At 34.6% G+C, this 23037-nt stretch overlaps 2 protein-coding genes across 10 annotated transcripts; both read left to right on the top strand.

Moving 5' to 3' along the window:
• Positions 1–362: 362 nt before the first annotated feature.
• Positions 363–12393, top strand: LOC128986723 (galactosylgalactosylxylosylprotein 3-beta-glucuronosyltransferase I-like). Its single transcript, XM_054407219.1, has 8 exons — positions 363–822; positions 4256–4308; positions 4935–5077; positions 5827–5986; positions 8348–8494; positions 8638–8829; positions 9635–9739; positions 10119–12393. Exons 1-8 carry the CDS (start codon positions 684–686, stop codon positions 10215–10217), a joined length of 1038 nt encoding a protein of 345 aa, XP_054263194.1. The 5' UTR covers positions 363–683; the 3' UTR covers positions 10218–12393.
• A 2076-nt stretch (positions 12394–14469) lies between these two features.
• Positions 14470–22706, top strand: LOC128986129 (non-structural maintenance of chromosomes element 1 homolog). Of its 9 annotated transcripts, none has more exons than XM_054406287.1 (4): positions 14470–14668; positions 18414–18581; positions 19954–20021; positions 21914–22706. In XM_054406287.1, exons 3-4 carry the CDS (start codon positions 19958–19960, stop codon positions 22591–22593), a joined length of 744 nt encoding a protein of 247 aa, XP_054262262.1. In that variant the 5' UTR covers positions 14470–14668; positions 18414–18581; positions 19954–19957; the 3' UTR covers positions 22594–22706. The 9 variants fall into 9 exon arrangements, 7 of the variants coding, with proteins under 7 accessions (XP_054262262.1, XP_054262258.1, XP_054262260.1 ...); XM_054406285.1 differs by lacking the exon at positions 14470–14668 and adding an exon at positions 14724–16801 and having other exon boundaries at positions 18414–18594; XM_054406284.1 differs by lacking the exon at positions 14470–14668 and adding an exon at positions 14724–16801.
• The last annotated feature ends 331 nt before the right edge of the window (positions 22707–23037 follow it).

Consider the following 23037-nt stretch of genomic DNA (forward strand, 5'->3'; position numbering starts at 1 on the left):
CACGAAAGTCACTAGGATGCTTATAATTTGATTGATCTGAATGAAATTGAATTATGTCGAATAGATTAATATCTTATCGATATACTGTATGGATCTATGCTATCATTTAAAAATTCAGTTTTTCTTGCTAATGGCAAGAAATCATTATTTTATTCCTCTTTGAAATAATTTTCGTTGTTTTGTAGTCAGCTGTGTGAAGTGGTCCAGTCCAGACACAATGCAATCCAAAGCCAAGACCTGAGCTACCCTTCTCCCTCTATCATGTGATCGTACTCTATGAAAAAAGTTCAGTTTGAATGACGACGTTTGACTATACATACAGTATACACTGATACAGACAGATGGATACGATACGAACGATGCAACAAACAAACATTGCAGACATTGTTTTGAGTTAAATGCCAACAACATAAATATTTCGTAATCAAAGTGTTATATTATTCATTAGTTTTATTACCAGGAAGATTGATATGTCGTTAAAAAATGTATGATTTAAGTAGACACTTAACCTATTTGCGATGTTCTTCACGTTTATGGTTATGTGACCTCAGTTAATGTTACAGTACTCTTAATAATCAGTATTGAGCTTTGTAGGTTATAACGGTGTTGCAAGGTCGGCGGATCTAACTTATTGACTATTTATTAATTAGTTAACAGTTAAACCGATAGTTTAATAACAGGTCATGTATTCTTCAAGACCTGCATCCCATAAGTATCAAGATTCTGTTCAAACATTAGACATGCCGATTAGAAAGAAAATTATACTTTACTTAGCTCTGCTTCTTTTAGTTCTTTTGTGGTTCATTGGTGTAAAAAATAGGGGTAAGTAGGGAGAAAATGGTTTTTTTTTTAACTTTAGTGCTTTTAAATAGATTTTAACTTGTCTAATCAAGCTCTTGTAAGTATTCCTTTTGGCCTATGCTACTTGAAAATTAGTCTCAGCAAACTGCAAATGTAAGAAAAAGTTTCTTAGCCTATGCCTATTCCAGCAATAAACAACCGGGTTGGTCTTAGTTATTCCATTATGCTGTTTTAATATAGGTACTCTTATTGAGCAAACAAAAAACAGGTGCTGAGTACTTATTAAAACTTAAGATAGTTTGTCTTATCCCTCTTAGGAACTAAAATCTCTCAAAGGTAATTTCGGTGAAAAAGGCTGGAACAAAAAGTTATTTTTTGCAAGTAGGGTAAGGGTACAGTTTCTTAACTGGGCTATGCTAATATTGATTGAAACTATCGAATTGAAAATATTGATTAATAATCGATATTTTTAAACGTATCTATTATAAAATAAAACTATCATAACCTAACCTAACCAACCAAACTTGCTGATGGTGAAAAAAATCGCATGAAGGTTTACTAATCGAATCGATAGTTTCAATCAATATTAGCATAGCCCAGTTAAGAAACTGTACCCCTAGGGGGTTTAACTGAACTTATACTACTTAACTTATGTTATATTGAACTTTTTTTGCCTTATCTGGCTAAATTAGACTAACTTATTTTATGCACTTTTTACCATTGGCACTTTTGGGGGAAACGCCTATTTTACCCTGAAAATCGTGTTTGAAAATCAAGAAAAATGCTAGAAATCAATGATTTTAGACACGTGTAAAACTTTTTGGGTACAATTTCTTAACTGGACTAACTTATGCTAATATCTATTGAAACTATCAAATTAAAAATATTGTTTAATAATCGATATATTTACCAGCTATATCAGTTATAAAATTAAACTAAAAAAAACTATCATAACCTAACCTAACCAACCAAACTTGCTGATAGTGAAAACATCGAATGAAGGTTTACTAATAATAGGGGCTGCACTTTACTTTACGTCCTACACTCATTCGAATGAAAATATCGATCGATATATCGATTATTCGATAAGTTATATCGTTTGGTTAGTTAAGTAAGGTTATCCTAACCTAACTAACCAAACGATATATCGAATGAAACAATCGAGTAACCGATATTTTCATTAGAATGAGTGTAGGACGTAAAGTAAAGTGCAGCCATAATAGGTATTATCATAGCTAAGTTAAGAAACTGTAGGTAGGTACCCAACGGGTACAGTTTCTTAACTGGGCTATGCTAAATATTGATTGAAACTATCGATTCAATTAGTAAACCTTCATGCGATTTTTTCACCATCAGCAAGTTTGGTTGGTTAGGTTAGGTTATGATAGTTTTATTTTATAATGGATATAGGCTATATTTAAAAATATCGATTAGGGCCTATTAACCAATATTTACAATTCGATAGTTTCAATCAATATTAGCATAGCCCAGTTAAGAAACTGTACCCTACCCAACTTCTTTTTACTACGTGTCAATAACTTAATACTAACCTAACCTAGCATAACCAGGGTTTACCCAAAATCGGTCATTTTGGCACATTGTTAACCTAAGCATGGGTTGGGTTAGGTTAGGTTAAGTTAGTTTATTATATATTTAGGCTAATTTGGTTTACCCAAACATAATTTTAATAACCGGTAATTTTTGGTACTTTACTATTTTTTTAAGATTTTTCAAACCTGGTTTCCTGGGCAAAAACGGCATTCGCCAAAAAAGTGTTTTAAATGGACTAATATTTAAAAAAAAACCACCCTAGATTTAAAAAAAAATATCAAGCCCCAAAAATCATTGATTTCTAGCATTTTTCTTGATTTTCAAACGTGATTTTCAGGGTGAAATAGGCGTTTCCCCCAAAAGTGCCAATGGTAAAAAGTGCTTAAAATAGCCTAATTTAGGTAGATAAGGCAAAAAAGTTCAAAATAACATAAGTAGTATAAGTTCAGTGTTACCGCAAGTAGCAGAGCCTAAGTTAAAACTTATTGTATGTTGCCTCATCAACATTGGCATAAGCTACAGGGAAAGAAGCTGTTGATTGAATCATTGGTGATGTCATGAGACCTTGACCAATGACTCACCAACTCATTACGGTACTTTCAAAACAATCTTGGCCTAGGCCTAGGTCTACTCAAGGTTGATTCCCAAATCTGAACTGCTTGATAAAGCCTTGAGTTTTTAATGGGAATCGTAGTCTGTCTACAAATTTCCCAACTTAGGTACTGTAAAGTTAAGGAGCTTAGGCTACTCTGCTGTATTTTACTCTTTTACCGCACCGAACGTGTACTGCACAGTCCGATTGCTTCTATTACTTATATGACTAATTTTAGCGAATTTCCCATGTAGGAAATATTTTAGTAAGTTTCCATGAACTTAACTTCTAGGGAATAAACTATTATTGTAGGTCTCATGTTAAGACCTGGACCCGGGACGGATTAAGGTATTTATTTAATTTTTATTGTGGTCCCCAGGGGCCAAAACATCATCCATTCAAATTCATTTATATTTAAGGTATATAGCCTATATATATTATGTCCGTTAGTACAATAACTTGAGCAAAATTGACGCGATTTTGATTAAATTTGGGATAAACGTATAAACCTACATCTATTCAAACCAGTTCGCGAACCATTATGATCAGACCTTGTGAACTGGGTTTTATGGGGTAAAATTAGTTTATCCCATTTTTGACCCTGAAAACAACACTTCCAACTTCTTTCTCAACCATTTTGTAGATCTTAAAAAAGAAATTATTTATAGTCGGGACCACGTAAGTTTGCAGTTGGTGGCAGCCAATCAAAAGATAAGGCCAGTGCGACGTTGCCACATCGCCCGTTGACAACACTAATTAAAATATACCAAGCAATATTTTCAAATCAGCTGGTATTATTAGATTTGGCAACATCGCACGGTTCTCATTGGTTCATTCAAAACCATATGGTAAATAGGCTCCTCCCTCAACTGCAAACTTACGTGGTCCCGACTCTAGTAACTTTTATTGAAGTGTTGTTGTATACTTAAAATGGTTCTGAGAAAATTCAAAAGAAGTGTAGATTAAAAATTCCCATGTTATTCTTAGGATGGAGAATAAATAAACTTTTGTGTAGTTTGCTTAATATAAACATATTTAAAATAAAATTGGCAAATTTTTAAATTTCATAATAAGCTATCAACATTTTAATAAAAACACACCTCATTACCTTCCCTGTAGCTGCAAACCTCAGTTGGCCTAACTTTCTAAATGAATGTTATTGGAAAAGGATATAAATCTGACAAATTTTTAAAGGACATATTTAAGTGGAAATCTAGCCAATAGTAGATGGAAATTCGCTTAGTCTAACGGTTTGCTGCGGCGAGGGTATTTTACATTTCTGCATTTCATCGTCTTGTATCTTTTTTACAGATCCTCATCAATATGATAACATGAGGAGGACTCTTGAATTGTACGAATATCAGGTAAGCCAACGCTATCTAACTTGTCATTTTTTTAATTCCACACCATTGGCTTTTTATTACAGTTAGATTAACATTTAATTTTTACCACTGTTAGTCACTTCTCCAGCTACTAAACTAATGAAATTTTGCGAATAACAAAATATTTTAATAACTACAATACCACACACACACACACACACACACACACAGCTTACACATACACCTAGCTGGTACACTTACAATACTTATTTTTATTTAAAAACTGGTTTTGTTTTGTAGTAATAAAGATAACATTTTCTACCAGCCAAATTTTGGGTCTTTTTCAGACGAGGGTCACCACTTTTTAAAACTGAAGAATAACCATAGTTTTAAAATTTATATCTTAACTCACTTTTTTTTACTGTAGAAATAATTACAAAAACTCAAATCACCTAATATAAATGGTTGTTTTTCCACAGTTTAAATAATGGCAGCCCTTTTTGAAAAAGACCCCAAATTGAGGTATGGTAAACTCAAAAGTAACTTTGTTGTCTTTTCAATAATTTTACCCCAGTAAAGTGTTACTAATGATAAATATGTTCTTGTTGAAAGTACATTCATGTAGTCTAAGTTACATCTGTTCACTTTTCACAACAATCTGTGTTTAGCTGAAGGAGTCCAAGGAACATATGGCAGAGACGATGAGGCTATTAGGCCGTAGAGATTGTGTGACGTGGGATCCGGATCTTCCCGTCATCTACGCAATCACACCAACCTACGCTCGGCCTGTGCAGAAGGCTGAGCTTACTAGGTGAATAACTTATAAACAAGCATATCTTACTTTATCACTTTACCACTGTTATAAGATGGGACGCTACTTAGGCATATTTCAATCCAAATTTGAATAGACTGGGTGTGGGATGGTCAAAATTTGTGAAGCTAATTCACTATGATCATCAGTTTTTATAGCAAGAACTACTTAGTAAAACCCAAATGATCGAAGACAGCTGGGTCCAGATTCAATCAAACCATCTTAAAAGCCACAACGTAGTGCATTTTTATGGTACCTGTAGAATTTAAAAAGTTCTTAAGGTCATTTTGTTTCTTACAGGTATTTTGTTGCAGAAGGCCCATAGTTCCAACTAATAAGTTTAAAAATGCTCAGGCACAATTTTGGTCACACACTAATGCCAAAATATTTAAAGTACCATTTTCATATCAGGAAACAAACATATGTAGTTTTCATACATCACAGAGCAAAAAACACACTGAATAGATGGAATTCACACATAAGGTTGTCGATTCACATGCAGTACAGTACAAAAACAGAGGCACTTTAATACAAACATAGACGCGGACATAATCATAATACCTTTAAAAAAATTATATAGTTTTATATACACTAGACGCCTTCTAGTTTACCCACCTCGGGACTGGATCGGCCTGTGGGCCTGACCATCCGGCGACCGGTCAAACCGAAGCCGAACTATTGGGACACTTAGTGTATTACCAAACTTCAAATTTTAAGTAATGTAACAAAACTGTTCCAACTGTTTGCAGGCTGTCCCACACTCTAATGCTAGTACAAAATCTTCACTGGATCGTAGTTGAGGACTCGGACCACAAGACAGCGCTAGTGAGCAGTCTGCTTACTGAGACTCACTTAAACTTCACTCACTTGTACGAGCAAACCCCTGCAGAGTGGAAGCACAAGCCTAAAGTAAGTGACTTAGTGGGTGATTATGGGATTGGTTAATCTACAAACAATGCTACTATTATAGGAACAATAAGTTTACTTATTGATATTTATTGCTTAAAATCCTGTATGTCTTATAAATCATTTTTAATTATTTTTGTTAGAATAGCAACAGCAGGATTATAGAATTAATTGAGTTGCTGTTCCCAAACCTTTCCTCAGTTGAAAATGCAGTAAGGGACAGTGAAATATCCTTAATATTGTATAGGCTATTATTATAATGTTTTTGTGTTGTTTGTGCCAAAGTGAGATGCTTTCCCATCCAGGTAAGCCTATCGTAACAAAATGCTTTCCTAACAAAATTCCTTCAAACCTAGGCCATTTTTCTTTATGTTACATCTTTTACCTCATTCTTAATCATATACAGTCCAACCTCAGTATAACGAATCTGAAGGGACCGAACTGAATATTCGTTATATCAAGGATTTTGTTAAAACGAGGTTCGTTATATAGAGGTTAGGTTTGCAGGAATTTCGCTAAGTCGAGGTTCAGAACCAGCGTCGGTCAATATAGGTCGGGATTTGACCTCATTAAAATACAATTAAAGTAGCATAGGCTACGCTACAATACTTTACAGTACAGTGCTTACATTGTACAGTAGAACCTAAATTGTCCGGCAAAATAAAGGGGAGGGATCTTGAATATTGCGCAATCATGACAATGGTATTGACCTTGGTACAAGTTAAAAACTGTAAGTTTAAAATCACAACTTGTTCTAACCCTCCTAAAACCTAGCCAAAAACTGTATTGCGTAGTTATAAACCATGTAAAGAACAAAACAAAACGGTAGAAAGTTTTGTAAGCTACTGCTCGTGATAGGCTGGTAGGCTACTTACAGTACAGTACTGATTTATCACAACAGAGAAATGTCAATAATAATCATTAACTATAGCATTGATGCTGCTAGTTGAAACAAATCGTATTGAAAACAATAAATTATTAGATAAGTCATTATAAAAGTTTATAATCATAGCCAAGGGATAATAAAAACACTCGTAAAAGGAATGTTAAGATAACGATGTTGCTATACTTTCTCTTTGGTTTTGTTTTTATATTCTTTCTTAGTTTTCTCTTTATCCAAAAATTTTAAAATTCACCATAGTTATCCCATATCGCCCAATCACAGCTTACTAAACATTACGTCGTCATCAGTCCTCAGTGAATGAAATCAGTTCTCAGTTGCAACATAGCGCGCGCAGCGACAGCAGACAAAGATATAAAACGGAGCAGACGAATGTTAGCGCAAGCGATGACGTGACCTTTCCATTTCATTTGATAAAGAACCAGATTTCCCAAAACAATAATTGGGTGGGGGGTTTGTTATATCGAGGGAAAGAAGTAGACAATTCGTTATGCAGAGTTTAAATTCGCAATGTAGAGGTTCTGACAATGATAAATTCGTTATATTGAGGTGTCTTATTTTAGCCGAAATCACGAAAAATTCGTTAAATCAAGGTCGTTGTTATGGTTTGTTCGTTATGTAGAGGTAAAATATACATTGTGTCTTATGGAGAGTTCTAGGGGATTAAAAAAAATTTGTTATATCGAGGAATTTGTTATATCGAGGTTCGTTATATCAAGGTTAGACTGTAATATAAAGAAAGAGTAATATTGTACAGAAGAAGGAAAAATTAAAACAATCTGTGCTATGTATACTTTAACATCAAAGACATAGGTTTTTTTTTTCAGACAAACGGTTGAATTTTAAACCCTAGTCTTATAATTATCTAAGCCCAACCTGTTTTGAAAAATAAAATAATCATTAATTAATAGACCAATGTAAAATAATGGTAATTGAGTTCTGAAACGATTCTCAATTTTGGGCCAGCAACTGTGAGATTTGATAGGGAGTTCTTGGCCACCCAAATAGTTACTTAAGCAAGTCATAAACATTTATAAACAACCAATGTATTAATTTCTACAGTAGACATATACAGCTTAATGATTAAAAATGAGAACATAGCTTTTTTAGCTCTAAAACTGCAAACTCATAGAATCCGTTTCAATTGGGGCAATTTGTAAATCAAATTAAGGGGCTCTGAAACTAGTAATTATGCTACATTTGTTCTACATATTTTAAATATATTCAGAAAGTTATTTAGAAGAGATCAGTTCCCAATAAAACAATTCAATAAAACCCATGATGTTTTGAGCAATTTGAGTAAATTGCTTTTGAGGTAATTTTTCTCTTTCATTGAAATAAACGAGAATATTAAATATTCTCATTTTTTTGTGTTGTTATTTATTGTAAACAACAAATGTTGTAGTCCTCAATGTATCTGAAACCACTTTTTGTGCAATTAACTGAAATGTTCTTTCTGTCAGGAGCCCAACTGGGTGAAGCCAAGGGGAGTATTGCAACGCAACAAAGCACTCGCTTGGCTACGAGCTAATCTCAACGCCGAGGTGGATCGTGGAGTGGTTTACTTTGCAGACGATGACAATGCTTACAGCCTTCAGTTGTTCAATGAGGTCAGTTTTGAGGGTCAACAGTTGGTCCAAAAAAAGTTTAAAAGTTGTAGTGTTGGTGTTTTTTTGGAACAGTTTAAAAACGTCTCATAGGACGTTTTAGGTGAGTTGGGCATAGTAATTTACTTCTTTTTCTTAATTTACAGATGAGGTTGACCAGAGAGGTGAGCGTGTGGCCTGTAGGTCTGGTAGGAGGACTGATGGTAGAGAAGCCCGAGGTGAACCTCACTACAGGCAGAGTGGTGGGGTGGAACAGTCAATGGCGGCCGGAGAGGCCCTTCCCCATAGATATGGCTGGGTTTGCCATCAATCTGCAGCATCTGCTGAAGCGCCCTGAGGTAAATGTGCGGTCATTACATTACAAGGCAAATATCTAACTAACTATGATCATGACTATCAGACACCCTGGGAAATCCATAAAGGTATAAAAAAATCACCTAAAGTTGTTATTGATGAAAAGGTATACTAGGATCAATGTCAAAACACTACACTAGACGACAGTTGACTTGGTAGCCGAGTGGTAATAGTGTTTGCCACAAAATCTGAAGTTTACTGGCTCGAAACCAAGCAGGATAGATTCTGAACCATCTAATTATTTGTTAATAATGATCTGAGTTAATGATGCTTTCGAAGAAAAGGTTGACGTTAGATAGTAAATAGACCTAATTTGGTCTGTTCCCTTTCAAAAAATGCCATTAGCTTAGAAGAACACAGATTTAAAGAAAAGTAGCTATAACTACAATCAGCTGAACAACCTATTCCCCAATGCAATGCTAAAGAAGGTGCTGTGTGGTAACCTTCCGTCCACTTGGTTCTTTGTCTGAATAAGAATATGAATCTAACTTCCGTCCCGATCCTTATGGCGGTATATTCCATTATTGGTTGCCAGTTGGACCCTGTGAAAAGTCAGAATCTTTCAAATGGTTTGAGTTGTACCCAGCTAACATTGATCATAGAGTAACCTTATAATTCTGCTTTAGAAATGAGTACTGATTGATGCTGTAGATTAATCACTGGATAAAGTCGGATCTAAGAATCTGCCACTTCCCAGCTGCAATGGTGATCAACTATTAGACCTCTGTGTCTATGTTTTCACAGTTGTAATTTATTTGGTCAGACCTGTAGTGGATGTTTGTGTGACAGGTAAAGTTCCTGTTGCAAGTGAAAGGTGGGTGGCAAGAGAGCGAGTTACTTACTCATCTCACTACCTTGGACAGGCTTGAACCACTGGCGGACAACTGCACCAAGGTAAGTCAAAGCTTCTTGCTACACTCGGAAGTAGGCATCCGATTACGCTATAAACTTTGCATGAGTGCATAATCACATGGTTTCAATTATGTAAACTTGAGAACACTGTCAATGTGGAATGTTATGATAAATGTCCGAAATTCCCAGTTTCAAACGTAGGTAATCATTGTCACAACCAATGTCAAAAACAATATTCACAAGAGAATGTGGAAACTTTCCATTGCTGAGTAATAGCCTACAGAAGTTTCATGACGTTTATGATCTGGAATCTGACTTTATAAGAAAACCTAGGGAAGAAACCTAAATATGCAAAGCCTAGACAGCTGGTCGACTTATATTCATAATTAATGTAATTCAGTTCATAGCATTTTTGTTTTAGGTTTACGTGTGGCATACTAGGACCGAGGCTCCTAAGCTGAATATGGAAGACAAACTGAAAGCTAAAGGAAAACGCTCCGATGATGGAATTCAAGTATAGGGTTTTAGTTGTAGAAATTGTAAATAATTATGTAAAGTTTATTTAGGTATCTGTGTCATATCGGTCAGTTTATGCTTTTTATCCTTACCCGTGTTATTTTACCAGTATGCTATTAGTAAATTTTATGTTTGGTCCTATACTTATTTTTTTTTAAGAATGGATACTAAGGTTAGAATAAACTTGTAAGATCCATCGTTTATATTTTTATATTGATAAGTATGTGTTTAAACCATCTTATAGAAAAATTGTGAATATTCTTATTCTTTAGATGGTTTTATGCTGCAACCAGTGTATTGTTTTGTCTTCCATGTCTTTTGTGTTTTACGTGATATAGCTATTGTATACTGTTATCTAGAAATGTGTTTTATACTTGATTGTTATTTATTAGAAATCCTGTAAATAGCTCAGAATGCAGAGTGTGGAAGGATTAGACTACTTGGGGTTTTATGTTTGTAAATTTTATGCAGCATTGACACTGTTATTAAAATATTCACTTTTGACAAAGCCAAGTTACGTGGGAATTTGAATTTTACCAATTGGACTTTTGTAAAAAAAATCCTAGTTAGCATGAAATTGTAATTTTCTTTGTTTAGCTATGTTTAATTTTGAATCATTTCTACCTGCTGATTATCTTAAGGTTCATGGTAGACCTGGGGTGTAGCAATTTTTGTAAACATTTTTGAGCTCTCATTTGAGCTTTTCTGTTCAATAGGCTTTAAATAAATTATTCTGACTGATTAAACAGCTGATCTTAGTCAGTAACAAATCTACACATCATTACTAACTCATCCTTCACTTTTATTTGGGTAAAAAAAAACGCACCTAGGTGGTGTCCCCATCTCAATTAATTGATAATTGAATTAATACACGTCATAATTTGTAAATTATTCGGTCCCATGATACCAATTTATATTGCATCAGCTGATTAGTTACTTTATTTAGCAAGCTCAGTAGTGGAGTAGGTCTTATCTTGAGGTAGGTAGGCTTACATTTTGATCTATTAGCACATTTCCCAAATAGGGAATGAGCTATTGCTATTACTGTAGGTCTCGTGGTAAGACCTGGACCCAGGACCAGTTTACTTTTTCGTTTTGATGTCCCCAGTGGACGAAAACACAGTCTGTTCAAACTCGTACATGTATATGAGTCCGTTAGCACGATAACTTGAGCAAAAGTGATCCTATTTCGATGAAATTTGGTACAAAAGTGTTAACCTAGGTTTATTTTAACGAGTTCGCAAACCAGCCAGATCGGACCATGGGAACGGGGTTTTTTGGAGGGATTTATGAGGTAAAAATAGTTTTTTCTCATTTTTGACTCTTAAAAAGCTTAAACATTACATTTCCAACTTTTCTCCGGAAACCATTTTGAAGAGCTTAAAAACAAATTATTTAGTTTATTTATGTGTTTTTTTTACAGTTAATGGTTACAGAGAAAATTCAAAAGATTGTAAATTAAAAATTCCCATGTTATTCTTATCTGATAAGTAAACTTGTTTTTGTATATATTTTGGTCAAACTTGGCAAATTTATTTATTTTTACGTAAGGTTTTAAATTAATTTGTTCCTGCTTGCTTTATGGTTAAGGCTTCTTGGTTTACTTTGTTTTATAGAATAGTGATTCCATGAAGGGGGGCAGTTTTTGTTGTGTTCCCAGGACAAAAAAATACATGTAATTTTTACAGGATGGTTTTAAACCTAACTTTCCTTTAGTCTTTCATTTTTGCATTTTTTGCAAAACTTTGTACTTTTAGAAATAAGATTTTGTTACTTTTGTAAATGATTGTTAACGTGCTTGGATAATTAAACTAAAAAAATTGTTTTTATGATATTTTTCTCTGCTCAAAATGTTTTTGTGATAAGAGGTTTTTACCTAGTGGTGGTATTTAGTATTTACTCATTTTACAATACTCAATTCCAGTAATTATCTTGTTTGGGGGTCTGAGTAATTTAATTCAACTTACATATTTTTTATGATTCTTTAAATGAAATTAAAGGTTGCTTGAGGTTTTATATATAAAACATTTAAATACATAAAACAACATTTAAAAAGTATTATTCTGTCATTGAGGATTTAGCAATAGGCTAAAAACATCCTTGTGCTTATTATTATGCATAATACCAGTTGCAAATTGCTAAGTATTGACAAAAAGTGTAAATTTATAGAAAATATAAAATTATCCTCATTTAGATACATCTTTATTAAAGCCGCCTTTTCCTTTTCATCAAGTAGGTATAACTTAATAACATATATAACATAATGTCTATAAGTAATACTATATAGTTCGGTCGCTTAGATAGCAACCTCCTCTAGCATTGGTTAGCATTAGCACGCAGGTCGCTATCTAAGCGGCCGAACTATAATAACATAATTGTTTTAGTATGGACATAAATATTTTATCTCATTTTGCCAAAGCTAGTGATTTTGATGATATTTTTTTATTTGAAAAATATCTGTTTTTTTATCTGGGTCCTGTTAAGCTACAAACAGGGACGGCTCCATAGGAATAATTTTTTGGGTAGGCCTGACAAGGATCAAGAAGGAGTTTGATCCTTGGCAAAAAGGGAAGAATTTATAAAAATGTAAATGCAAAATAATGAGTTTTAATGATTTTCCTTTATTTACATATAATTAAATGACTTTATTTATTTATAATTTTAAAATATCTAATATAATTTTGGGTAGGTCCGGGCGCGTACACTCTGGAGCTGCCCCTGGTTACAAAATTTAGCTTGATTAAATTCAGCCAAATAGCTACTAGTACTGTATATATTCAATATTTGTTATACAAAAATCACAAACATGAATAGCCGTATAGCTAAGTGTTATACTTGCATTTTAGCCTACATATTAACAAAAGCTGTAAGCACTACAAGATATTGATTGTATATTACCCCTCTTGTATGATCAGAAATGGGTGTGAAATGATTTAATAAATTGTATCTGTATTCCAACAAAATGATTTATAAAAATGTACAAAACAATATTCAATAAAGAAAACATAAAAAACAAAAGTGAAAATAAATTTTAAATACAATCAAAATGGCTTATTTTTACAATAAAATTGAACTAAAATTCTGTACTTAATTGTTCATGTTTGTACAAACAGGCATGGGTAAAACGGTTAAAGTGGTTTTTAAAACATGTCTATGACAACTGAATATAGACTTGATGTTGACAGGCAAGACATTTTACATTTTTACCCCATGGACCATGGTATTCAACAACGCTGTTTTGAAAGCTGGTAGTGCCTTACAATTGACAGATCATCCTAAATCGATTACAATACAAGAACGTCCTGTACCGACTAGGTGGTCACGAATTGTGGATACGCATGCACTGTGGAGTGTGGATACGATATTCCCTGGTGTGGAATATCGTCCGTACGACTATCCGCAGCACTATCCTGATAATTATACCAAAGATTACATATAGCATATGTAATCTTTGATTATACCAATTAGCTAATACCATAGATGAAGTACTAAACCAAGATAAAAATGTGGTTTGGATTCCACTATAACCTGTAAGTCCCTTAGTTGCTGTATGGGCTATTAATTAACAGCTGTGTCTTAAGGAATATATCAGCCTTACTCACTAACAAGACTACAAGATCGCGCCACTCATCCTACACTCTTCTCCATTCATACTTGTTTAAAATACCTTAATACCTACGTTGTATGGTCGCCATTTCATTTTAAAGCATTAAGAACACCAATACCATGTTTGTCCTCCAAACTTTGAAAGCAGTTTAAAACCAGGGCTGTTGGTTGCTTGGTCAGGGCTATGTTTGGTTTGAGCCTAAAGCCAAACTACACAGTTTAAACTAACAGTGTTAAAGGTTATTAAGTAATCGTCTTCGAGTTACTGAGAAAATATTCGAACGAGATGTTTCAAGACCTGCGCCATTGGAAACGGAAACGACATCGTTTAGCACCGAACCAGCGACTTTCAGATTTTAAGGCGAGCATAATACCTATCAATGAGCCATTAAGCACAGATCATGTAATGGGTAGTAGTAATAGTTTAAACGCTTGGTTACCTAAGATTTTCCTTTCCTTATGTTATTAGCCGTATTAGCTAAAAATTAGTTTGACTGACGTAATCTTGAATTTCGTATAGTACAAACTTATATCTACTCTAACCTGTCTCATCCTCATATGACATTGGCGCCTTTTCACCAATTGAAAAAAATTTTTATTGTTTTGAATTGAATCGAAACGAAACATAACCTCTCCTGTGTTCTCCTCTCTCTTCTCTCTACTCTACTATCATAGCCAGCCTCTAGCCTAACCTCTGCTCTTTCTAACTCAATAAACCTCTTAACCTCTAGTAAATAATAACAAACAAGCGAAATATCAATTTTTGTATCATTTACTTGTCCAGTAAATGTGTGTTTGACTTTTCTTTATGATTTAACTGACAGCTTTTCTTGTGAACCATAAAAATAGGTAAGGATTAAATTAGTATTTTTAGGCTAGGCTAGACGTAGGCTACATGGAATTTTGTGAAACCTTTTAGGTCCCAAGTGTCATGGCGGATGGTCACGTTGATCCTAATTGTGGCTCTTGTTTTAAATTAGTTAAAAATAATTGTAATGCGATTTTCTGTGATGGTTTTTGCTCCAAATGGTACCACATTGCTTGTGTAAATATTTCTTCAGTTGAATATGACTTAGTAAACAAATTAGGGGACAAATCCAAGTGGTTCTGTGACTCCTGTGATGTTAACCTCAAAAGTCTGCAGACGAGAGTTGGTAATATTGAAGAATTTATTAACCTAAATTCTACTGTCCAGAACTTAATATCTCTCGTTAAAGGAGTTGTTGAAAATAACCTCGAACTAAACAACAAACTTGAAGATGTTGTACAAACCAAGAAGCGGTCCTCTGCAGAAACCCATTCTCAGCTTATAGGCCTACCTAGGCCTAGTCAAGAGTCAAGTCTACCAAATTCCGAATCTGATGACAAAGTGAATGGACAGGAGGCCGGAAACACTGAAAATAGGAATAAAAGCTACTCCCAAGTACTAGCTAGCAATACTGACAGTAGGCCTAGAAACAAAATTAGACCTACAACTTCCAAGACGTCTCAAGAAGAGGTTAGGTTTCCTAAAACTAAGACTAAACCCATTATAGGTTCAAATACTGACAAAAGTGGTCTCAAGCGTGCGGAAAAATCCAAGGCAGTTTTTGTTAGTCGTTGTTCTTCAGATACGGAAAGTAGTGACATTGAATCCTATCTAAAAAGTGAAAATGTTATTTGTAACAAATGTGAGAAACTACCTACCAGGTTTTCAGACTATACAAGTTTCAAGGTAAGCGTCTCTGATAATCTTGTTAAGGACTTATTGAAACCTGAATTTTGGCCCGAGGGAATTTTTGTAAAAGAGTTTGAAGAACGTCGTTCAGGCAGACAAAATAACGTTAAAAGCTACATTCCTTCTCGTACTTTTTTAGGGAAAATGCAGCCCCGTCAAACTCAATCCTAGGTTATGGGCCTGAAATCTTGCCTAGTACGGGAAAATCTGCTAGTAGCCTGCTTGTGTGTGCTATAAATGTGCAATCTATACGCAATAAAATTGCTGAACTTGAGATACTTTGCTGTCAACTGGACATTGATGTGCTTTGTGTGTCTGAACATTGGTTGTTAGAGGCAGAAACTGCATACTACTCTAGAATCAATAGCCTTGACCTTGTATCTTGTTTTTGTCGAAAAACCCCTTGGGGGGGTGTGTCAATTTATATTAATACTAAGTGGAACTACTCTTTGTTAGACTTAAGTGAGTACTGTGAAGAACTGCATGCAGAATTTACAGGTATAATCATCTCTAACTTGAATCTCATTGTTGTCACCATGTATCACTCGCCTAGTGGTAGTTTTGAACGCTTTTTTTATCTACTTGACATGTGTCTAGTTTATTTAACTTCCCTGGGGTTAGATATTATAATCGGCACTGACCACAATGTGAATATACTCAACCATCCAAGTGAGGCCAGTGATTTCAGGAACATTCTCCGCAGCCATGATATATTCTTCAGTGTCAATGAACCAACCCGTGGTCTATCTCCTTTAGACACTGTTCTTACCAATCTTGATAGCTGGAGATACATGGCCCATGTAAGTGTAGATCAGATATCTGATCACAAACATGTTTTTTTTAAACTAGATCTACCTGAAGGTGTATCCAAACATGGTCTGCAGGAACCTGACTACTTAAATAATCCTGTCAAAACTGTAACTTACAGACAATTTAATGAAAGTAACTACTGTTACTTTCAATGTGTATTGACTGATCTGGCAGTAAAGTGGCTCTCTGAAATAGAATCATTTAATGCTGAACAATCCTTTGACTATTTCTTTGATAATTTCAGAAAAGTTTTTGACTATTGTTTTCCCTTAAGAAATAAAACCTGCAGGACTGTGCCTCCAGCCAAGGCAAATGCTGGGTGCAGTGTAAACAACTGGTACACACCTGAACTCTCTGCCTTTAAGAACTTTATCCTAGGTATCAGTGACTTATGCAAGAGTAACCCACAATTGCTGCCCTACCTTCGTGATCTCAGGAAGCATTATCGTTTGAAGGTAAGGGAGGCGAAGCAATTTGCTACTGCTACTGCCATTGCTACATCTCCAAATGCATGCAAGGCTGCCTGGAACTACATCAATAGGCATAAAACCCCCACTACTGTTCCTGCTAAAGACTTTTGCACTGCTGATGAGTTTAATTCATATTTTCTTGAGTCTGTTGATGAATTAATCCTCTCTTGTAAACCTGATCCATCTGTTCCTTATGATTGCCTTAATTCTGTTCCATTTGTTCCCACCAATTTTTCATGGACACCTGTTACTGTTGATAAGCTGCTTAGAGTAGTCAGTAGCTTTAAATCCTCTAAGAGTCAAGATTTTTATAACATGTCTGTTGAGCTTTTAAAAAGATGTATCTATGTAGTTGCGCCAATCATTGTAGATATTGTAAATAAATCTCTGAGAGAAGGAGTCTTTCCTGAGGCTCTGAAGATTAGTAGGACTGTACCTGTGTACAAAAAGGGACCAAAGGACAGTACTGTAAGTTACAGACCAATATCTATCATCCCCATCTTTGGTAAGGTGCTTGAAGCAGTCATGTTAGAGCAGCTGTACAGCTACTTTGAGAGGCATCGCCTTATTGTGCCCGCTCAATTTGGCTTCCAAAAAGGAAAGTCCACCGTTCAGGCTGTGGACTGTCTTGTTCAAGAAATCTTAAATGGTCTAGAGATTAGAAATTCTACTTCTGTTATAATGTGTGACCTATCCCGCGCTTTTGACTGTGTGTCACATAGTCTCCTGTTGTCAAAGCTCGAAAGGTACGGGGTACGAGGCGATGCTCTCTCATTGATTAAATCTTATCTTGAAGGGAGGTCGCAAGTTGTGACTTGGAATGGTAACTCTTCCAATCCTCTGATGGTGAACAATGGAGTCCCGCAAGGGTCTATTATGGGTCCCTTCCTTTTTGTAATCTCAATCAATGACTTGTATCACAGTGTTGCAGGCAATGTCCTGCTATATGCAGATGATACAACTCTCTTTTCTAGTCACTCAGATTTTTCTGTATCTAAAGTTGCTGTGCAGGAATTATTAGATGTAGCTTCTATCTGGTTTCGCAACAATAAATTATGCCTGAACCAAGCCAAAACTCAAAACATCACTTTCAGTCTTTCTAGGGAACTGAGGGAAGAAAACACTGTAAAGCTGCTGGGCTTCACCCTTGACCCTCAGCTTGATTGGAACGATCATATTGAAATCCTGTGTGGTAAGCTAAGTCGTGTAATCCATTTGCTCAGACGGTTGAAGGCTGACATGCCATTTGAATTTGTTCGACTTGCGTACTTTGCTTTTTTCCATGCTCACATTCTGTATGGCACTAGGCTCTGGGGTCACTCCCCTGGAGTGCAAAAAGTACTCAAACTACAGAAGAAAGCTGTCAGGGTCTTGTGTGGAGTCCATCAGCTTGAGCATTGTAAACCTCTGTTTGTTCAGCATGGTATAATGCCTGTACACAATGTATTTATTTACCAATGCCTGTTAGAGATTAAGAACAATGAATCAGCTTTTCCATTGGTTAATAATGTTCATCATTATAGCACTAGGAACAATGAAAATATTTTTAGAGATAGAGTTAGACTAGATTTAACTCTCAACTGCTTTCCTGTTGCAGGAATAAGGTTCTACAATGCCTTACCCATAACTGTAAGACAACTCTTACCGAACAAGTTTGCGACCACACTAAAAGCTTGGATGCTTGCCAATCCATTCTATTCCATTAAAGAGTTTTGGAATGCACAGCTTGTTACTATTGGGTTGAACCCACAGTAGTCCAGTAGAGGTATTACAAAAATGTAAATTTATTTATTTTTCTCTGCCTTGCATGGCTTGCAGCATGTGGTTTTCATTTTATTTGTATTTTTAGTTGCATGCATTGCTTTGCATGTTTTTGAGATCCTGCATGTGTTTTTTTTTCAGCTTTTAATTTAATTTTGTCAGTCAAGAATGCTAGAAGAAGCTTGGCATGTTATTTATTATTTATTGTATTGTTGACGTAGCCTATTGTCCTGTATATGAACTGAATGGCCAAATAAATCATTTGAATCATTTGAATCATTTTAGGACGTTGGCTATTGTAAAAGGCGATTTTATCCACTCCAATAATAAATAAAGTAGCCTTGTTATCTTAATATTAATTAAGTTTTCTGAATTAAGGTGGTAAGTTAGGGTTAAATCCAAAGTAAAGTGCTAAAACAATTAAAATAGGCTAATGTAAAATTTTAGTAAACTTATGTTTTGTTTACGATTTTATTGATATTTCATGCTTAAATAAAACTACAGTAGACTCCCTCCTGTCCGGACTCCTCGGGACCAAGGCCAGTTCGGATTACGGGTTTTCCGGTTAAACTGACGTCCCCAAAAACTCGTTAAAACGGACTGTTTACCAACTTAAATTTAGTAGAGCATTGTATTTAGACACATGATCATTGGTCTCAAATCTTTTCCACCAAAACCCTACGAACTTGGTTATAGGCCTAAGTTAATATTGATAGCCTTCTGTTGGTATAGTAACAACATTGGCCTAGAAATCGAAAATTCATGTTTTCATCCATTATTTGTACTTATTCTTTAATAGGTCTATCTAAGAAAAAACTAAGGATAAAATAAAGAAAAAAGCTTTGTTACCAGCAATGTTTTTATGGTTTTTTATGGTTATTTTGTTATGGTTTTTATTAAACTTATACGGTATCGGTAGGCCTACCGGTACTTTTTTATTATACGGAGACCACCCATATACGCGCTACGGCGGTTAGGTTGGGTTATCATAATTTTTTTATGACTCATCTGGTATCGTTTGATTCATAACAAAACGAGGAAAGTCCTACCAACATGTGATAACCTAACCTAGCCTAACCGTCGCAGCGCGCTGTAAAGTATGTGGCCTCTGTTTATGTCATATCGTGAAATTAAATTCCATGCGATATTAGTATTGATCCAGATATTTATCGTTAGGCCTATTCATCCGATAAAATACCGCAGGTTCTCTGAAGAATTGTACCTGGCTAAATTACCTAATGTACAAAGTAACTTAATGGCTTGATTTAAATTAGGCATATTTTACGCAAAAGTTATTATTAGTTAAGTAACTTTTTACCTAGTAACAAATACCACAATTAGGCCTAACTTAGGCTATAACACATGTTATGTTTCAGCATAATGTCTTCAAGATCAAGAAAACGTCACTCAGGTGGTACACAAGATCTAATGGAAGTTGATACTGGTAAGCAACAAATATTTTAGGTAAATTTTACATTTAAAATCTCTGGAACACTGATGGAGTTACTGTTTATATTTGTTTGCCTTAGTGTGTATGTAGGCCTATACACACAACCAAATCAAATCAAATATTAGCGAATTTCCCATGTAGGGAATAAGCTATTACCGTAGTACTCATGGTAAGACCTGGACCCGGGACCGATTTTTTTTTTCGTTTTGAGGTCCCTAGAGGCCAAAAACACCATCCGTTCAAATTCATATATATATATATATATATTTATATATATATTTATATATATAAATAAAGATTAAACATTAATAAACTTAGTACCCAAGTAAAATTATTTATTAAAATATTTACTTATTATTATTTATTAGTAAATATTTTAATAAATAATTTTACTTGGGTACTAAGTTTATTAATGTTTAATCTTTATTTATATATAGTAGCCCTATTTTTCTATTTTTCATATTTATATATATATATGTGTCCGTTAGCGCGATAACTCGAGCAAAAATGATCCGATTTTAATGAAATTTGGTACAAACCTGTAAACCTACGTTTATTCGAACGAGTTCGCGAACCAGCATGATTGGACCATGGGAACGGGGGTTTATGGGGGCTTTTATGGGGTAAAAATGGGTTTTTCCCATTTTTGACTCAAAAAACATAAAATTTTGCAATTTCTTTCCAAACAATTTAGTAGAGCTTAAAAAAACAAATAATTTAGTATATTGAAGCGTTATAATGCGCCTAATGGTTACGGAGAAAATTCCAAAAAATTGTAAATTTAAAATTCTCATGTTATTCTTATGGAGAATAAGTAAACTGTTGTAGTTTGCTTGTTTATTAACATGTTCTGCCCAAATTTGGAAAATGTTTTTATTTCTTACTAACTATTAACATTTTACATAAAAAAAACACTTTCACCCTCCCTGTTGCAGCAAACCTAACTATGTGTTAAACTGATTCTATTTAAATAGGGAATAAATGTGATATTTTTAAGGAGATATTTTAGAGTAAATCCAATCAGGCAAATGGAAATTCGCTTAGTCTGCAGGTTTGCTGCGGCGGGGGTATTTCTTCATTGCCTGTTAAACATTCTTGTAGTGTAGTTTACATAATCTCTTACACTAACTTATAAAAACTATTAGGCCTCTACTTGAAACAATTTAAGTTTACTTTTGAATTCCCTAATATCACTTAACCGTCTTAAGTTTATTTGGCAGTGAGTTAAATAGTATTGTTGCATTATAAAAGACCTGGTTTTTGAAAAAGAAGTTTTTGTGGTAGGCTATGGATTGTTAAAACTGGATTTTTTTCTGATGTTGCAATTGGATTTGGAAAGCTCAAAACAATTATGGTTTTGTTTTAAAAACATCAAGGTTTTTAAAATGTAAATGCAACAAAAAATAAGGAGTCTTAATTTTACAAAGGCTAATCTACAAGTCCCTCTCCGCAATGTCACAGCCTTCTTCTGCAGCGCAAAGATGTGCTTTGTTGTTGGCGTTTCAGATCCCCAGAGATATAGTATAAGACACTATGGTGTTGTCACGCCATCAAATCGTAGTAAAAAATAACATAAAATAAACTATGGTTAACAGATCAAGTAAGCACAGTTAGCAGCATTGTTAGTACTTGCTTTTTGTGATTATGCATACCAAAATGTTAACAGGCTTATACTGTAAATCAAACCAAGAATATAACCATTATATAACTCATATTTAAAAAGTTTTAATATCTCGGTAATTTTTCAATTTTACCAGCTGTTTTATTTCACATTTTGTTAACAATGTTTATGTAAACATAACAATGGATTTTCTCCGTGTCCCTGTGTAACCAGAGGTGACTTTCTTTTTAATTCTTAAATCTAGTTGTGTTTTTATTTTTTTCAGATGGTTCATTATCTGACGAACATCAGCTGTTGTTGCAATACCTGATGCATGCAAGAATGTCGAAGAAGATGGACGTTTCTAGAATCCATGGAAAACTGTTCAATGACAGTGAAAATTTAAAAGAATCTCTAAAAATAATAACATCTAAAATCAATGCTTTGAAAATGGACATTAAAAGTGTCTGTTGCGACGTAAGCGGTGAAACTTACTTTGTTCTCATCCACTCGACAGGAGAATCATTTTTTCCAAAGAGTTGCATGTTTAGCCAGTCTCAGCTTGAGTTCCTGAAGAAGCTGTTGATTGGCATTGTGCTTTCTGAGAGTGGCATGATAGGAAAGATAGCAGCACTCAACAGCTGTACTACACTTTCCAAGATGGAAGCTGACAACACGTTGAGACAGTTCGTGAAGGATAAAATATTTCTGGAACTACCCGAAGGGAAGTTGGCGCTTTCACCTTTGGCTATTGTGGAATTTGAACCTTTTTTCAGAGCTTCGCTAGAAGACAACCTACAGTCATGTGAGTTGTGCAGACAATTGGTGTTTTTTGGTAAGGTTTGTCCAAATTGTGATCAGAAGTTTCACCGACATTGTGTTTACAAGTGGTTAGAAAGTGGTCACAGTGACTGTTCGAAATGCAAAGAGCAATGGGATGACGGTATGCTGACGGAGACTGAATAAACAGTTGTAAGTTTGTTGTTTTTATTTCATAGATGTATGACTAATGTGTACATTTTTATACAGTAATTTAATGTATTTTAACTATTTGAAATAAATTTGAATTTTCAAGGGTTTTCAGTAGTTTAGTAGACCTAGTGTTTCAGGATTTTCTTTCCAGCTGTCTTAAGTATTTGGTAGAAACGCCAACAAGTTATCAATTAACTTTTTGTTATATTAGTATGACCTATATCATATTGCATAATGATTTAATTTTTTAAATCAAATTTTCAGCAAACGTTGAAACAAATCTAAGCTAAACAATATGACCAGTAGACTGGTCAGCCAAGCACAAAGGGTTTATAAATACGGTAGGCCTACAGTACACATACTTACTTACTCCCATGGCTACATGGATACCCTAGGTAGTATTTGAATAGGAATAAAATATTGAAAAAGAAATCGAGG

Source organism: Macrosteles quadrilineatus, unplaced genomic scaffold (genome assembly GCF_028750875.1).
Source record: "Macrosteles quadrilineatus isolate MER2022 unplaced genomic scaffold, UCM_ALF_1.0 Scaffold_2__2_contigs__length_208266976, whole genome shotgun sequence".
Taxonomy (NCBI): Eukaryota; Metazoa; Arthropoda; class Insecta; order Hemiptera; family Cicadellidae; genus Macrosteles; species Macrosteles quadrilineatus.

Coding starts and splice junctions, on each gene's coding strand:
- LOC128986723 (XM_054407219.1), top strand. CDS start 684: ATGTATTCTTCAAGACCTGCATCCCATAAGTATCAAGATTCTGTTCAA. Junction 823..4,255: donor CATTGGTGTAAAAAATAGGG/GTAAGTAGGGAG, acceptor TCTTTTTTACAG/ATCCTCATCAATATGATAAC. Junction 8,495..8,637: donor GCCTTCAGTTGTTCAATGAG/GTCAGTTTTGAG, acceptor CTTAATTTACAG/ATGAGGTTGACCAGAGAGGT.
- LOC128986129 (XM_054406287.1), top strand. CDS start 19,958: ATGTCTTCAAGATCAAGAAAACGTCACTCAGGTGGTACACAAGATCTA. Junction 20,022..21,913: donor TCTAATGGAAGTTGATACTG/GTAAGCAACAAA, acceptor TATTTTTTTCAG/ATGGTTCATTATCTGACGAA.